This window comes from Rhea pennata, chromosome 14 (assembly GCF_028389875.1).
Source record: "Rhea pennata isolate bPtePen1 chromosome 14, bPtePen1.pri, whole genome shotgun sequence".
Lineage (NCBI taxonomy): Eukaryota > Metazoa > Chordata > Aves > Rheiformes > Rheidae > Rhea > Rhea pennata.
Genome location: NC_084676.1, coordinates 3,273,803 through 3,292,564, shown reverse-complemented (window position 1 = coordinate 3,292,564; position 18,762 = coordinate 3,273,803). Strand labels below are relative to the sequence as shown.

General features: G+C 38.9%; 1 protein-coding gene across 3 annotated transcripts in view; it reads right to left on the bottom strand.

Moving 5' to 3' along the window:
• The window catches only part of FBXW11 (F-box and WD repeat domain containing 11), a 78,931-nt gene that overhangs the window by 22,984 nt on the left and 37,185 nt on the right, over positions 1–18,762 (bottom strand). For all 3 annotated transcript variants that reach the window (XM_062587317.1, XM_062587316.1, XM_062587315.1), the window contains 4 exons: positions 15,192–15,254; positions 13,836–14,061; positions 3,435–3,621; positions 2,472–2,562 (listed from right to left, as the gene is read on the bottom strand). In XM_062587317.1, coding sequence (XP_062443301.1) covers positions 2,472–2,562; positions 3,435–3,621; positions 13,836–14,061; positions 15,192–15,242 — 555 coding nt within the window. In that variant the 5' untranslated portion in view covers positions 15,243–15,254. The remainder of the gene's footprint in view (positions 1–2,471; positions 2,563–3,434; positions 3,622–13,835; positions 14,062–15,191; positions 15,255–18,762) is intronic.

Below are 18,762 nucleotides of genomic sequence, written 5' to 3'. Positions count from 1 at the left end.
GGAATTGGCAGAAACTATGGTACCAGTTTACAGTTTCCTTTTCATACACTAAGACAACTCCTTTCCTATGTTAATTATTCAATATTTTAAAGTAAGAATGTGTCATGTCTTGCGTTAAACATTCTCCGCTATTCCCACATCATTTCAAAGCTTGGCATGAAATAACCCTTTACTCTGTATATCCTACTCTTATCACATCATCCAATGCAAATGCAAAATGAAAATTTATGAGTAGAAACTCTGAAAGTTAGGATTCAAAGAATACTATAAATCTCATTTCCTGACTTCTAAACACTGACACATTTTCCAAGTTTTGAATATGTGAGCCCTTAGTTTTCACACAGTGCAATACAAAAATTTTCTCTTAATATGAGAGTTTAAAGCATTTACTGTTATTTTAATGAAGTTCAGTTTTTCAAGAAGCATCTTCATTACTGGGATACATTTTCAGTGGCACTCTTTCCCTACACCCAGATGCTTAGAAAGACTGAGTATTATTGCTTTTAGTATCAATATTGGTGGTGGTAGTGACTGAAACATGAGATTTTTTCCTTTTTCCTACTTATTTCTTACTAGTATGAACTATTCGTTTCAAGAGCTTCATGTCGGTGCATCTTATTATTAGCATATCTATTACAACTAAAGAACTAAACTATTAAATAGAAGACTGAAGAAGTTCAAAGGCTAAAAGCTCTCACAGCATCTGAGCAATACTCCACCTGCAATAATGAGAAATTCTAGAAAACTGTTCCACTTGCACCTTTCAGAAGAATAAATATAAAAACGTAATAATGCTGAACTCCTTCACTGTTTTACACCTTCTCAATCATCATCTTTTCACACTGCTTTTTGTCCCCTCCTTTAAAAAAAAAAAAAAAAAAAAAAAAAAAAAAAAAAAAAAAACACTAAACAAGGCTGAAATTTTGTGCAAAGCAAGAAAATAACCCATTAAGGGTTCCCACTAACCCAGCGGGCATCTAAGCATCTCAAAGCACTCTGTCATTCCTTATAGAGGAGGTTTTACTTCAAGAAATAAAACATGTAATATTCAGCTTCCAAGTAAATGTCTAGTTTGCCCTTATTTTGCCTAGGTTACGCTTTACACTTAGTGCTATAGCTTTAAATGTTTATAAATTATGCAGTGGGGTTTATAAAAACAACATTCAAAAAATGGATTATATTTGGCAGCAGCTACATTTTACAGATAGGTTAAAATTCTGAATAATCTGGTTTATGGAGTGCCAAGCAGCATAAACTCACATTTGCCATAGCAGAATGATTCCATTTGTTCATGTTTGCCTTAACCAACAAGACATGTGTTTCCCCACTAACGAATTTCAGACCAATAATTTTATGTCGATCACATGGTTGAAATAAACGCATTACAATTCATGGTATAATTTAGAGTTTTGTGGTGGGTACATAGCAAACTGAGCAAGACAATTTTTTTGCTGCTAGGTAAAATACTAAGACAAACCTAATCTATCAGAAACACATTAAAAGAATAAGTTAGTTGAGCTCAAGATAAGAAAAAATTTATCTCAAAGAAAAGAATAATTATTTCTCTAGTCTCTCTACCACTGAGAGCCTCACTGGATTTATCATGATAGAACAGATTATGTTTGTTATCAAAGTCACTGGAGGGAAAAAAAAAAAAAAAAAGAATTCCATCCACTGAAGAAAGCTATATTTGAGATGATGACAGCTTAAAAGTAGCAAGAGAAGTTACTAAACCAGTAAAGTTTAAATGACTAATATTATGGAGTTAACCCTCAGACCTCTTTCTAAATGAGTATAATGAACACCCAGTTTCATACAGTATGTTGAATAGCCTTGGAGTAATTATAAGTTTCCTTAAACAACTATTTTATTAAAATCCACAGTGCCAAAAGAATTCCAAAATCTTTAAACAAGAAAAGGTGGTATTAGCACTTGTAATTTGGAAGTAATCTGTTAATGCACATACTATGTAGTAAGTTGCTAAGCTTTTTTTCGTTTTTTGTTTTCTTTTAACAGTTTCTAGAGAGCCAGAACTTCCAAGAGTTGTGATATAAATATGTTTAATATGCTTCTTTGCTCTAAAGCAAAGAATGCATACAAATATCTTAAGGGAGATGTCAAGAGGATGAGGTCAGACTTATCAGTGGTGCCCAGTGGCAGGACAAGATGCAATGGGTACAAACTAAAACACAGAAAACCCCATCTGAACTCGAGGAAAAATATCTTCACTGTGAGGGTGACAGAGCACTCCCTTGCCCAGAGAGGTTGTGGAGTCTCCTTCTCTGGAGATAATCAAAACCCACCTGGACGCAATCTTGTGCAATGTGCTCTAGGTGACCCTGCTTGAGCAGGGGGGCTGGACTAGATGATCTCCAGAGGTCCCTTCCAGCCTCAACCATTCTGTGATGCTTGAAACATTAAGAGTGTGAAACATTATTTCTGCTGCAGATTTTATACATCAGAAAACATACCTCTATATCCTGTATTATCTTTGGGTATAAGGATCTGTAAAATGAATTTGGGGGGCCATCTGTTGGTCTGTTTTTAAACAGGTACTGATCCCTAGAAAAAAACAGAAATATATTTTTCAGTTTGGTACAGAGAATCCAAGAGCTCCAAAGGGATTTAAAAGCTGCGGTGAACTAAAATTAGATACATTTTCACAGAATACTTGTAATACTTAGCATGGAAATTACAACCCTTCTGATTTTGCAATTTGACAGCTGTGTAAGTCCAAGACCGAAAAAAACACTGGTGCATTTTTTGGACTTTCAGTCCAAGACTGAAAAAAACTCTTACGGTCTTCTGAATTAGGGTTCATTGCTTCATAAAGCATTTTGTCAGTAGGGTGTCTTCTCTCACACGGATCTTTACAATATGCCTTGCATTTCCTTAGGTGCGCCACTAGAGAGCACAGAAAAACAAGCTTCTAAAGCAGAACACCTTGTATCTTCAGATACTTGCAAAGAATGGAAAAATCCAGTTATCACAAACATAAAAGGTCTCTCTATAGGAGAGGTTTCTGAAGCCCAATCAGCCATTTTACAAATCAGGCAAAAAAGTTTAATCAGAAATACCTCACTCAAGAAAAAGCCCTACGAACATCCCGCAGCTAGTTTGCGTTAGCTATATTACACACTAGTTCTCCCAGCAAAACAGAAATCACAACTTGGCAGACAGGCTTACCCCAAGAGACCAAGCGGTGAAAGACAGACACCAGCGCACGTACAGAAAAGGGACCAAGCAAAAGAAGAAAGGGGAGGCGACAGCTTCAGCAGCAGCTGGCTACCTCCACGAGTCTGCCGACGAGGAGGCGCTCGCTGATACGAACGGGCTGTACGATTACCGTTTGGCACAACATACTACTACCGAAATCGGCCATGGAGAACGCTGTCATAGTAAAGAGCGAATTCGGATTTTGTCAAGGTACTCACCAACCCCTCCGTTCGGACAGTCCTTTCCACAGCGGATCTGTGCGTACCATGCGTTCAATCAGTTTTTTCCATAGCATTCCCTCAGAGATGACTCTCTGCCATTCCTTACATACCAGCTCTGCCGCACAGAGCGATCTGGCATCAAGATAGGAAAGGATGTTTTCCGCTATGTGATCTAAGCCTTGCTCTACAAAGAAATAAAGGCAATCAAAGCGTCAGTCACTTCACAGTAAACTACCAACCTCCTCCAAGCTTTGCAGCACGTTCAGGGAACGATAACATAGCTTTAAGGCACTGAAGCAATGTGATAATTACATTATCATACGTAAGTACTAGTTACAGCTTAAGCCAAAAAGCTACCCTGAAATATCTAACTCCATTTCTCTCCTAGCACAGTCTGCCTGCTAAGTAGACAGAGCAGGACTGTAAACTAAATTTCCACACTGGGTATAACCAGAAAACGTTTTGCTGCTGGACTTTTTGAACACGCAACGTCCTGAGCTACATGGCCCCAAAATAAAATCTTCCTCAAATATACGCTTTACTATGCAGCAGCAATACAAAGCTAAAATGTCGATTATTTTACTGCTCCTTTGCATTTAACAATTCTAAGAATTTAGATTAAGTTAACGCTCTGACAGGACTCCTCAGGAACAAACAAATACCCCTATAAACTCATCAGAAGGAGCATTAGCAGCGATTCTGCAAAAAACTTTCTTGCATCAAACCTAAAGACATGTTTCAAACTCTTTCTATAATCTACGCATGTCCAGTCCATTCCTGAATTTTGTTTGAAAACCAGGTGTCAGAATATATGGTGGAGAGGTCATGTGCTGCAAATTGATGTAGGCTGGGGAAATCAATGAGCTGGAAATTAAGTCATTAACTCTAAACAGTGCTTTATACTGAGACAATTATGCTGATTCACAGTTTACTGTCACTAGACCCCATCCTTAGGGAAATTACTGAATGACTAGAATTACTAGAAGCAGGCTTTGAGGCATCTCTTCAGCTAAGAAAAAAAAATCAAAAGGAATAAATATTTAAAAGGTAATGTAATCGCTTTACCTTAAAACATTTGATACAGCTTTTATTTTTGGTCTTGTCAATGTGATTGTGTCTAGTATGAAAATCAGCTAAGAAAGCACCAGGGTTCAGATATTCTCAACGAGAGGTGACAACTCAGCTTCCACACCATAAATTCTAGTGCAAAGTAAATTTAATTTAGCTTCATGAAGATTGCCCAATGTATTTAAAATAGCCATACTAATTAGATAATGTCTCAGGATCTTCTCTTCATCTGCTGATCTTCCACCCCAAGGGCACACTACCTCCTAGTGGGAAGTAGGGAGGTGCGAGATTACTTACTGTTGATTCGATAAAGTGAAGCTTCCCAGGTCAAAGAACGAGTTTAGCAATGTACCAAAACAAAACTCTTTAGTAAAGCAACGTCACTCCACATGAAATGCCTTTGGCAGTAAAAGCTGTCAGAAGCTGTTACCAAGAAAGTCTCTCAGCCGTCTTCTACCCCAGCGTCCAAACTTTCTAGTTCAGTTACTTGGATATGTAAGAAGCAACATCTACGTGGACAGCTCATGCTCACTGCAGCATAAGGCCAACAAGCAACAGTTATTAGTGGACTGGGGAAACACTGACTTTTTATCTCAAGGAACCTAACTACCAGGAGCAGCTTACTAACCTTGCTAACTTCTTCCCACCCTGGAATGGTTAGATTTACATATTGGATGCACTCAGCTCCAGCAGTGGTTCAAATAAACCAGAATTCGGAGTCTAACTCACTGATCCAAGCCTTTGTAAGTAAATGTGCTGCAATATATTTTTTCACATTTGCCAGTTAATACTTCTCCAAAAGCACTAGAAATTTAGGCTGGTGGAGAAAAGAATATCAGCAAAGCTGACAAATCCAACAAACTACCACTAGATATACATATCAAGGCATTAAATTACTTTGGTAAACACTGCATGCATTTGCTTATGGGCTTTGTCAGATTTTATCTCCCATTGAGAGTGCTAGATAAACAAACATAACTGAATTTGAGTAAAGGTACATAGGTAGAAACCACTTAGATAGTATATTTGCATTAGATATAAACGAGCAGTCAGAGTTTTCCTGTTCACATTCCTACTGAAATGTCACTGGTCATACAAGAAATCACAAGTAGGTTTATTACTTATTTCAAAAGACCTGTAATTTTCCTTCCTCCAAACCCCGCTAGATCAGAAATCTAGAATAACTTCATTTTAGTGAATAATGTATGCCAACTGGCCAAGCACGGGAAAAAAAACTTTCAAATTAGGAGACGATGGCCTTTTTAATTTTCCACTCTATTTCATGTCAGCCTGCTTTAGACTTCAAACTGAACTAAAAAACAAAAGAGAAACAAAAAATCAACCACAAAGACACTACCGCTCATTTTGGAAAATGCAGAAAGTGTTCGTGCAGTCCTCCAACGAGGTACGTATTAGATTAGGCATTGCTTTTGTGAAAATGAACAGCAACAGAGCAGGAATCAAAACATGTATCTAAAGAGCATTTGCTCATTTCTTTTACAGAATTCAGAGCACTACAGAAAAGTTTTAAGAATGATGAAAGCTCCTATGCAGTTATCCAAATTTTTCCAATAGCAGTCCTAATAACAAATTTAGACAACTGATACATATAGCCAGGTTCAGTTAACTGGAGGTTCTGTCTGCTACATTAGCAGTATGAAGAAAATATCAGGGCGGTATATAAATTGCAAAAATGGTCTTCTGGTCTGCATCTTCCCAGATGCAGAAGTTTTTGAAGCTACAGCCCTGACAGTTCCTTTAGTAGAAAGGTTGTGTTTCTGCGTAAGCAAAGCTTCAAGCCTAAGACCAGTCTGGGCAGAACACACGAGTGCCTCTAGATCGCCTGTAATCACACGACACAGTTCTCCGCACGTTTTCCCAACATTTGATGTCTGGAAAAGGCAGAGGGAAAATCTTCTACATAAAGCGTCACAGTCCCCAAAGCAAACAGTGCACAGGGCACGGCAATTAACCACCATTAGCGCAAACGTTATTTTAATAGAGCAGTACACCGAGGTTCCCCTATAAATTAAAAAGTGTTTAAGGCTCCCATTTCGCCACACCATTTTGCTTTCAAAAGCCATTACACCACATGTGTGCTTAAAACACCCTTCTCTCCTCCTTCGGGCTAAGCCACTGTTTTTACTATCCTCCCAGCACGTCTACTCTAGGTCAGGCCTAAAGGTATGTGATTTTTTAATTTTTATATATTTATAAACACACACCTCTCCTATAGGGATATTTAGCCAAATTATTAGGTAATTAAGAGACCATATATTACACTAAGAAATAACAGAACTGATAATTTAGTTTAATCACTATTAAGCTGCTATGCTTCAAGCTCAGTAATTAAATATAAAAATGAATGATTACCGAATTTGGAAGAAGCTAGAAGAAAACAAATGTTAACAAGCAGGTTGCAGTTAAATCATCCGATCCAGAAATTATTTTAATAAAGTGTTAAACATTGTGATGCAAAAATCACTTGTCAGACCTGAGTAGAAGGACACCATCACCGGCCTTCAGCCTGCAGCTGCGCCAGATACCTACTGGATTCGTTTCTCACTGAAAACTCAAAAAGGGCAATTCTGCCTTATTGACCTAACCTAATAAAATAATCACACACCTACAGCATCATCTTTACACCGGGGATCTGTTCAACACTAAATGCCTGAAAACCTTCAAGTGAACCATAACTCGGTACTTAGTTAAACCATATACTTTAAAAGAAAGGTTATAGGACTGAGTAGCCAGGCTGGCATTTGAACATGTTGCAAATACCTTGTTTACAGGTTTGAGCAAATGTAAAAGTCATGAACATGTCAGATGAGAAGCAGCAGTTCCCAAGGGGAGAAACACCAAATATTGCAGGATGTTCACATGTTGTTTCCACACAAACTTCCCGTTCAGGTATACAGGGAAAAATTTATCTGTTAGTGCCATCTCCTGGCAACAGACTAAATAATTATCCTCTCCCCACAAAAAAGATGAGTGCTCTGACGAGCTGCAAACTGGCCAATAACGAACCTAATTAAAACACTGCACTGCAAAGCATCCTTTGAACTCAGCAAACGCGCTCTCCTTCTTGCAGCACACCTGTATCGTCTTTCAGAAAACACTGTACAGATCTGCTCACAAACCAACTTGAAGCACGCGTCGAAGGCGAGAGGACAGTATCACTTGCCTTTCAGTGGCAGGCAAACATTTTAAAGGCAACTATAAGCACTTTAGGAGATTCATTAGCAAAAGAAAGAAAAAGCCATCTTACAAAAACGACAAAGATGGCAAAATGAGAGCTGATTTCCTGCATCGCTTAACGGCAACAAGCTAGAGAGAGTCATTACACCGCTGCACAGTCAGACGCAACCCACTGGTACGCTATCATTTGGGCAGTATATGCCATTACTAGCAGCAATCCCTACGCTGGAGCTGAAACCCTTGGCGTGAGCAGCAAGGCACACGTCATTTATAGAGCTTCAGAGGAGCTTGATTTGGATTTCTATTTCGAGACTCGTTAAGTAGAAAAAAAATGGCAGTCACCACGCTCCATTAAAAGTCTCCTTTGAAGTACTCAAAAGCATTTCAGAGCATTTTCTAACAGTCAAAGTCAGTCAAGAAGCTGGTGAGTTAAAAGGAGAAGTTAGCCAGCCCTTTGGGCCTCTAATTGCAGCCCGAGTGCTAATGACCAAGGTGGTACCAACAACTTCTCCAAGAAATGGTCATTTTCTTGGAGAGATCAAATGCTGCCACATACGGCTGTCCACAGATTATTTCAAGCATGGGTGAAGAGCTGGCGCCCTGCTGCTGACGCACGACGAGTCACTAATCCTGTTTCCTCAGAAAAAGAGGCAGAAAATCCATCATGCCACCAGGGAACAGTCTTCAGCAGCCCCAGTCAAAGCCTCGGCTCCACTGCAAAAAACGACACGACAGGGACGGGGTAGAAAAATGTATTTGGTGGCTTTCTATTGCTTGTGCAAAATGCAGAAGGAGAAAAATAACATTTGGACCTGAAGTAGCCAAAAACATCAGGCCCGTAAGAGGCTGAGTAAAGCACATTTCGAGGCTCTTGGGTAATTCACAGCAGGAGCGGTCAGCTTAGCCTTCGGTTGGAGAGCTAAGTCCTTTTGGAAACCCAACTTTACAAGGAGACCAGCTCTCCATAACATACGAAGCATTTAGAGGCAGGGCTAGAATACAGTTCCAAAGGAGAGTAAGTCTCCACATGAACTCAAGGTATAAAGAAAATCATCTTCCTTACTAAATCTTTTTTTTCCCTCCATAGATTAGGGATGTGCTCAAGAATATTTAGCCATGACTGCCTACCTTACAGAAGGATTTTCATGTAGTTATGCAGCCTGGAGAGACACAACTCAAGTGGTCAACTTGCAGCATTTTTTTTTTAATCACTTCACTAACCTCAAGCTTTTTCAGGCCCTTTTCCGTGCGATGCAATTCCAGTACTAATGCTTGTTAATTTTTAAATGAGCTAAGCCAAGGTTTTTAATAAAAGCTAACAGCCATCAGCTACCGCATTTCATCTCCACAAGATTTTTACTGCTAGCGAAGATGTACAGATTTATATTGTTCACATTAAAAACACGGCATGTAAAAACAGTTATCCTAATCAATGCAGCAGGAACCAGTGCAAAGCACCAACTCTTAGATGGACATATTATAACTAATTCGGAGACCATGCAGGATTCTCATTTAATATATGGAAGTTCAAGGTTACAAAACACTCATTTTACATCTAAAGTCAGCGAGCAGTTTGTTCTTAAAATATTTTCTAGAAGAGAAATACCAAGAGTTACGCATTTTCTTTAGTAAAATGCATCTAGCATTCATTAGTACACTTTTCAAAGAAATAAAGAAAAACATTACTCTTAACTCTTATGCCTCAACAATAGCTTTTGCAGTTTTATAGGAAAATGGTAAAAAAATTACAGCTGCTGTTGATTATAGGCACCAGATGAAGGTTTGGTTGAATTTCAATAATAAATTAAAACAATTAAAATCCACAGAGATTTCAAAGCTCAATGTGTAAATATCACTTTGTATGAAAATGAAACCCAAATGTGGGATGTCAGCTCTGTACAACTGACTAACATTAGATATGAAACAGTCACTTAGATCATGCAACTGCACAGACTTTTATTATTTTAGAAACAAATCTCGAAAGAACTCTGGCAGGGTTTGACTTGCCTGACACAGCATACAGTTCTCTCCGAGCTTAAACACACAAAACAGATACAAAATGGGCTTTTTCCCCGTCTCTCCATCTAATCAAAGGCAAAAAGACAGAAACTCAAGGGCCAAAGTTGTAATTCATTTCAGGAAAGGGCACAATTTGGATGAGACCGTGCAAGGAACAGTATGATGAAGACGATCAAGAGAAGCAAAAGCACAGTGGTGACATCAGTTTTTCTTGCAATTATGTTGTCTGTTATCCACTGCTACCTTTCCAGAGCTGTTTTGGGCATGACGGAGGAAATACGGTTAGAGCAGCTGGAAGAACAAGGAGCCCTTCCGAGTCACTCTGAAGTCCATAAAGGCAGATCGATGACATTGGTAATAGCAAGACAGTATTAGGCACACAGCATAATAGTGATTACTAGTCAAGAAAAAAGCCCAGCCACAAGCCAGTCTACAAGAACAGACCTTGCAGACTAAACTTTCTACCACTGCTTACAGAAAAGCATACCATAATTATCTGTTTTTCCACTGAAGCAAAGGGAAGCCAGATACCACAAGCACTTTCCATTTCTCCTGAATTCTCACAGGTGTAGAAATCAGCAGGGATAGCAGCAAGGACTATTTTGGCTTAAAAACAAAGGGATTTACTTCTTCAGAGATCTAAAACTATCCTGAAAAAGGTTTATCTTTTAATGCAATATTAGCCCAACATGGCATTAATTCCAAACAGCTCAGATCTAATTCTTGGAAACAAATTATACAGGGGTTATTCAAACACTACATGTTCAAGTGTAGTTTCCTTGTGCCTCATAGTCCAGAGAAAAGTTATTACCACTTAGTCTCCCCATGCCAATTAGTTTTCACAGAACTGACACACCTTACTGCAACTTAAAAAGGAATGAATATGCACTGGCAATATAAAGTTTATATTTAAATATGTGAGACTTGAAAGGGGTGAGAAAAATGCAATTTATAATTATTTTCTTTAAAAAACATTTCAGCTGCATGAAAATCACGACTAGTAGCAGTTGCTGTACAGCAAGTTATGAAATCTTTGCTTCTATCTGTCAGTCTGGGAAACTGATTTTTTTTTCTTTTTTTAAATGACTTGCGTCTTTGGAAAAATAATTACTTTAAGTATGATCCGAAATCTCCAAAGATTTCTTTATGAAGCTGAATGACACTGTGAGAAGCAGCAGCCATGGGTTATATTAACCATAAGCAACACACAGAACTTCAGAAGAAAGTCAAAATCTTGAAAGCAGCAAAATTTCTTTAGAGAAATATGTTCCACTCCAGGATAAGAGAAAAAAAACTTTCTCCCTTTAAAACTACTGAAGTTCAAAGGCTGTCAACATATTCCTTTAAAGAAACAGGAATCTGTAGTCAAGAACTGGGTTCAGAACCACAGCAATCAAATTCCTTTTGATATATTTTGATAGTTGACTTTTAATTAAAAGTCATTGGTTTCTCCAGAAAGACCCAGTGTACACGTATACATGGCTGAAGGGCAACAGAGCAAAAACATAGAAATCCAGAAGACAAATAGGTTTTTGTGTGCCTTCCTCCCACCCCCCCCAGTCTCTTGACAGATTAGCTTATTAGCAATAGGCCTTCTTGGGTCAAGTCAGAATTTCTACAGCACAGAACGATCACGTTTGAATAAACGCGCTCAGGCTGATTAGAAGACGAGCCAAAGGCATCTGGGAGCACCCGTACACACAATACCACCAAACGCACCTTATATCCACAATCAGTACAGCATGGAGCTACTAAACACAAAGTGTTTTTGCATAAATGTTTTTTCGTGTCATCAAACCAGACCCTTCCAATGCTCCCTAATAAATCGCAAACAGTCAGGAAGACAAAGATTCGTAGCTACCCTCCACCGCAGCAGCTGTCCCGCCGAGCACAGACTCACTGCTGCACAGAGTGAACATGCAGCTCCTTTTAGGTCTGGACATTATCAAAAATACCTATCGTTTCAATCCAAACATGCACGCTCGTTTCTGCTGGCTCAAGGATGATTAATGAACATTTATACACGACCTGCATTACACCCTTTCAAAGAACACGGCTGCTTAGGTAGGAGAGGTGGGTTTCATACCACTTGCTGGAAACTACCAACTTCATTTTTATGCTCTGATACCCAGGTTATCCAAATTCATTACAAGATTTCCCAAATTTTCATATTATTCTTCCTATTTACAGTCTAGCATCTATAGATAAGGAGACCAACTGTCATAAATACACATATGGTACAAATAAGCATTAATTTTTGCAGCCCCAACTTCTTAGCAATAAACATATATAAGAGAACTACACATCTCCATGATACCTGAGATGCAAAAATAAACACATACAGAATTATAGTTGAAGATCATATTTGCATACGACACCGATAAGGTCTATTTCACTTCATTGAGTTTTAGTTAAAACTCAGACATTCCCTAGGGAATATCCAAATTCACTACTCAGTTTAAACAAGCCTAGAAGAAAACATCTAGGCTGAAGGAAGCAGCACTCCAGTCTGAACTAGGAATCCATTTTGGACATCTGTGGCTAAATGAGCTAAATCATCTATAAAATAAATTCCCTGAAGTTGAGGTTTTGGGGGAAAGGCAACTCCCCTCTTTGCATAGTTTCCTCCCTCACTTTTGCATTAAGCCTGTTTTCTTAAGAAAACAGAGCACAAATGAAATCCTGTATCACTTCCTGTGTCCCATACCACGTTCTTCATTTCCCCACACCACCTCTCCAACTATTGATTTAGTTCATCTCAACCACACTTGACAGATGAGCAGAAACCCCCTCACCACCTCCAGAAGCTAACTTCCTCCAGGTTTTGTGAAAATAAAGCAGCACTAGAGAAAATAGAAATCTATAGCTCCAAAGCTAAAACAACTGCAGTATTTAAAAAAAAAAATCTAATATTCTGCCATAAGATATCAGAAAAGTCCATACAGGAGAGACCATTTAATGACAGCAATGGCTAGAAAAGCTTCAGAGCTTGCAACAGAACCAGCCTGTAAAAGCAAGCATACTTCAGTGGCTCCTGCACTCAGTTACCAGTTTCTAATCCTATAGGAAGGTTTTATTGTTGAATGGATTTTGGCTTCCCTGCTGGGGGGAACTGAGGCGAGTGTCTACCTTTCTACCCAGACTCACATCACCTCACCCTCTGTCCTTGGCGCTTCCTGTCGTGTCTTGGTCTTTTGGCAGATAATACCTGCCGAGTATCCGTTCACCTCAGGTATGAATCTGTGCTATTGCTCTGTCAGTGGAAATGGAGCATTTTGACCCATTTCATTTCCAAATTTGGAAACATTGTCTACATAATTATCTTTCAAAGAATCAAATGAATCAATCCACCTATCAGAAAAAATCCAGGGATACAATTACTTTCAGATCTTGACAGAAAAATATTACCTCTTACAAAGATAACTAAAAGCTAAAAGATATATATATCCTATATAATAGCTATATAACACATACATATAGTTTTTACTGTTTCAAAGAAATGCATATGGTAAGCATAAGAACAGATTTCATACTTAAATTACTGATACAGATTTACATTCATCTGAGGCAGAAGAGGTTCTGAGCAATTGAAGAAAGGAACTGAACTACACTAAAAAAAAATCTGCAAATTACTCGAGTCAGTAACAAGACCACACAAATGACTAGACTCACTTATCTGAGTAGGCAGCAGTTTGCTGTTGTTTCCTCTTTAAAAGGCTTGAGAAATTAAGGACAGAAATAAAAATGTAATAAAGTCTTCACAAGTGTACCCATACATTTTCTACACCTACAGGCTTGGAATGAAAAAGAAAGGTAGACCAGAGCTTACCGAGATGCAACTTTTGCAACTCAGACCCAATTTAAACACAAGCTATTCTTCAGAACATGCTGTTCAAACTACTTTTACATGGAACAACACTGGCATCCAGTGGCCAATTCAATTAATCACATAAGTGAATGTCAAAGTATCCTCCTACACTTCTTTGACTAGGAAGCATCATATTATTTATAGGACACAATCTAAATCTGAAGATTATTGAAGAAAAGTTTGCAAACACCTCAAAGTAGAAAAAATGTATTTATATACCCACTTGTTAAATGAGTATTAATTACCTGGTAACGCAGTGATGAAGTCCCGTTGCAACATGGGCTTCAAGTAAGAGTTAATATGTCCATGCTGATAGTGACACATTCGTGAAATAAGGTGTTCCACAAATTCCACTTGATCTGATTCAGACCACTGGTCAAAGTATTTAATACACAAGTCTTTTTCCTTTTCGTAATTTCCTTCTGATGGTCTTTTTCTTGAGACAATCACAGATGAAGTTCCATTACTTATCTGTTTTTAGAAAAAGAAAGTCGCTATTTAAACACGAACAATATGAACAGCTTTATCAGAACTCTGCTGAGGAAGAAAATGTGAGACATTACAGAGAAGTAATCAACCCACTTTGAAATATACTGTTAAAGCCATCACACCATATAAATTTCATCTATCACAGATAAGGATGAATGAAAGGCCCTTGTGCATACTTTTAAGTTCCTTGTTACACTGAAATACTTCTCTTACCTCTCAACTGTTCTCTTCTCTCAACTCACTACACAAACAACAAGGAACTTGCTCTTTTTAGAACAAATGTTTCTAGATTAAACTAGTGGTTTCTGCTGCAATTTGCAGTTTGCATCCACAAATGATTTACAGGTTCCCGCAGTACCCACACAGGAACATTGGATATTAACTCTCTAATCAGCACAAAAAAAAAAAAAAGACGACCCTCACACAGGTGTTGAATTGCTTGCCCCATTAACGAACATCAAAAATTACACGATGTCAAGAGTTTCAGTTTTTGAAAAGCAGTTCATGTCTGTATTTGGGGCATCCGTGTAAAATTGTGATTAGAATACATATGTAATTATTTTTGCATTAGCTGTACAGCAGCCCTAGCTAAATGCTGGGAATTATAGTTACAAATAAGAATTCTAGAAAAGAACACCCCAAATTTTATTACCAATTGGTAAAGAGAATCAAAGATCGATGCCAGACTCATCTGAGCCCTTCAAGAGACCAAGACAGCTCCTGGGGAACTATTCCTCTTTGAAACATTCCCCGTCTTCTCCAAATTAAACTCCTGGCAAGTCTTCGCCACAGGAAGGTGCGGAATTCCTTCTTTTAAATGATGATCGCCTGTTCGGATATGTTGAGCTGTGTTCTAAAGCACCCTCTGAACCGGGATCGTATGCGCCATTTCAAGATCAGTGAAAACATGCAAAATCTGAGAAGGTCTAGTCATTCATCAAGTATTATTCACTGTCATCCTTCAAGTGAAGATTCAGCTAATTTTAGGATGACAAAGTCAATTACATAAAAGGGTGATCATGCACATTTGCACAAGCAAGTTATTTAGAAGCTTCTGAAAAGCAGGAACATGGAAAACTACGCCAACTAGCTTTTGAGCATGTGAGTCTTACCTGCCATAGGGTATTTTTCTTTGGAGACTCATCTTCATTCTGATCCTCCATTACTGACGTGTTCTAGGAGAAAAGGAATTATGAATCAAATTTTTATTTTTTTATTCCATGGCAACTATTTGCCTGTGCTTTATGAAAAGCAAATCAAACAGACAAACCCATTTTCCTAGTCAACAGAATTATCAAAGATTTCTAGCCACAAAATCCAGGTATTATCAATAAGCTCCCCTTTTAACTGACATGTTTATGAATTCTATTTACTGTAAAGATAACTTCCTGACCCCTCTTCAAATTCCTTTGACAGGTTTTCATGACAACTTTCAATGCTTCTCTCAATGGGAAATAAACTCACTTTCAACCTACTCAGGTCAAAGTAATTAAACCTGTCAAAGTAATCAACTCACACATTCCGCCAAAGTTAAACTGCATTCATCTAGTTGAAAATAAAATAAATGAATTCACTACACCCTGCTTACATGCAACAAAAAACAGATTTTTTTTCTTGTGGTGGGCTCGAGCTCACCACAAGGAAGAGGAGGGACCGTTCTCCGCAGAACATTTCTGTAATTCACTGCTCCTTTGTGTTCATAACCCCTTGGCACTCACCATCTTTTTGCACCCCGACTTAATTACAGTGTTCTCCCTACATCATAACTGTTCCCCCCTCTTCCTTGTTTCCTTCCCTTCTCTTCAAGGGCTAGAGATGTACGGATGCCTAGATATTAACCCACAAGTCCTTCTTTCGGAGTGCACTTTAGTTTTTCAAACTCTGCAGTTCGTTTCCTCCTTTCTCTGTTACCTGCTCGTTTTCGCTGTCACTACCACCCCTGCCGCCTAGTCCCAGACGCTCACTGCGGCTCCTGCTCATTTAGCTTCCCACCAACCCTACCCTCCCCATCGTTCACACCTAGGAACCGCTGGCTAACTGGCAGAGGGGCTATCATGGAAACCTCAATGCATTAAGCCAAAATCTATATTTATTTTATTCTCTTCCTCTCTGTAACTGCTGTCTCAGAAGAAAGAGGAACAATATTTTCAACCAAAAAACATGATGAAATATATCACAGCTATTCTTTTACTTCTGCCATCAACTTAATAGATTAAGCCCTTAACAGATACACCCCCGTATTCAAAACACTATTATACCTCAAAAACATTAGCCACTTTATCTCCCTCTTCTTTCATGCATTAGGAAGGTACCACATGAAAAAACAAAACTTGAAAAGAAAAATTAACAGTATTACCCCTGTTGGGTAGTAGGGAACCTAAATAATGGACAAAGGGAGTAAAGGTATTTTTGTTATTCCACAGATACATTTTTTTTAGTGCTTCTGAGCAAATACAGAACAGTAACACTTGCAAAAGTCAAGCGGACCGTCCATATTTTCAAAATTATAACCGCTTGGGAATCCCTCCAGTTTTCCATCAGGTAGCAGCACTGGGGCTGATTTGGGAACAAGCTCTCCCTCTGCCCAGTGCCACAAGAGGGAGCACAAACTAACTGTGGGTTTACTAAAACACTACTGGCCTACATCAAACCACCCTGGAAAGCAAATAGGAAGCCAGGGAACTATCCAGGATCTTTTTTTATTATTATTATTATTTAAAAATTAAATGTGTAAAGTACTACCGGAAAGGCCCTATACATTGATACCATGCTTTCCATTAGTTGAAGGATAAATAAGGCATTGATTGAGCTAACATTACCTAAGAGCAAGGAACAGGAACACTCCAGAGAATACCAAACCTTAAAAATTTCCCATTAATACTCATGGCTCGGGAAAGTGTATTCATGGAGACTAGAGGGAAAGCTTACCCAACGACAGCATGTACCAGCCCCCAAGAAACACAGATCTGTATCTTCCCTGTAAGGGTGACCGAGCGCTGGAGCAAGTTGCCCAGAGAGGTTGTGAATTCTCAATCCCTGGAGAGGCTCAAAATCCAACTGGACACAGTCCTGGGCTATCCTCTCTAGCTGACTCAGTTTGAGCAAGGAGGTTGGACAACATCTCCAGAGGTCCCTTCCTACTCCAGTTACTCTGATATTCTGAGATCTGTCACTTCTCCCAGGAAACCTCGCATCATATCAGTTTAGCCCCAGCGCAACTTTCCTTTGGCAGCTTGAGCAGAGACTACCTTGCTTTCTTCTGCTTCTTAATCGGGAAATGTCTGAGATCATTGTTCATTTTTTCTAGGCTGTCAGCTAAGAACTTGTCCAAGATGCTGTATCTTTTCATTCTAGGAACACTTAATGCAGCTGTATCGCAAGTGGCGCTGCAATACGAAGCATGTAATGTTGCAAATATTACTAACATCATCCAACATCTACACCATGGTACGGATTGCAGAGCAAGTTTTTGTCTTCAGTGTGCATCTGCTAAATTTTACTGAGCCTCTTTTTATGCTTGGGTCAAGAAAAGTCCACAAAAAAGCTACCTGGCATAAGCAGTAGTGCTGCTGAAAGACATTGCCATGTCCTCTTAACACCTGGGCCACAAACGTGATGGTAGACTACACAGATTGATTTTTGGCTGGAAGTTTAATTTTGCATTTATTCTGATTATGTTTAACTGGGAAACATACAGCTGTGTTAATTTTTTTTATATGGATTCTATTACAGTGCTTATTCTGTTTTTCGCTTTTCCCATCCTAAAATCGCTCTACATATTTTAGAGCTTGAAGGTTTTAAGCCTTCATTCTTTCAACTCCCAAACACACAGCTCGTTTTCCACGTCTTCTCTTCCTAATAAGTTCCATTTCTGTCTTATACAATATTTAACTTGTTCTGTTATTCCCCAGATCACGTACATGCTCACTCATAAGGAATTTACACACTGTACACAAGGCTCTAATGCATCCCTAGAGTGCTTAAGCCTACTAACCAAAGAGTAAAAGATGACTCAAGTAGATACTGTCCTGTTGTCTGGAAGAAGCAATTAGGAGACCCTGATCTGTCCTATTCATCCAGAGGGCCTGGCAAACGAAGAATTTCAAAACCCCTAACAGCTGGCATCACTCATCCTTGCCTGAGAAGGCCTCCAACTACTATGCAAGAAAGATGATACACATCTAAAAGTTAAAATCTTCCCCTTCATTATGCTGTTCTCTTCTCTCAACCTATACTTTGTTTACCACACCCAGCTTCTACATACCGATACCATGCTCCTCTCCTCCACAGGTTTCCTCAGTAGTGATAAACTGGAATTAGCACCATCTCTGCTGCATTTCCCTGCAGCTCTGCTGCTAACCAGGATGAAGACCTGATACAACTGAGTTCTTATTCAGTTACTCTGTCAAGGCCATGGGCAGCTATAATAGGACTGGCGTGCACTTGCAGACTCAGAAACAACATGTTTGGTTTGTTATCCCAAGGCCACCAGAGCCTAACAGCTTCCTCCAAAGAAAGCCTAGCTTTAAATATTGTCAATTAATCCTGTTGATAAGTGCATTTCTTTCCAGAAGTTCTTGTTAACTTATTCTTAGCTCTTGCAAAAGCAGAGCGATATTTCAAACCAGCTGTCATTCTTTAATTAGGCAGCCGCAAATAAGCACGTTCAATCCCCTACCAGGA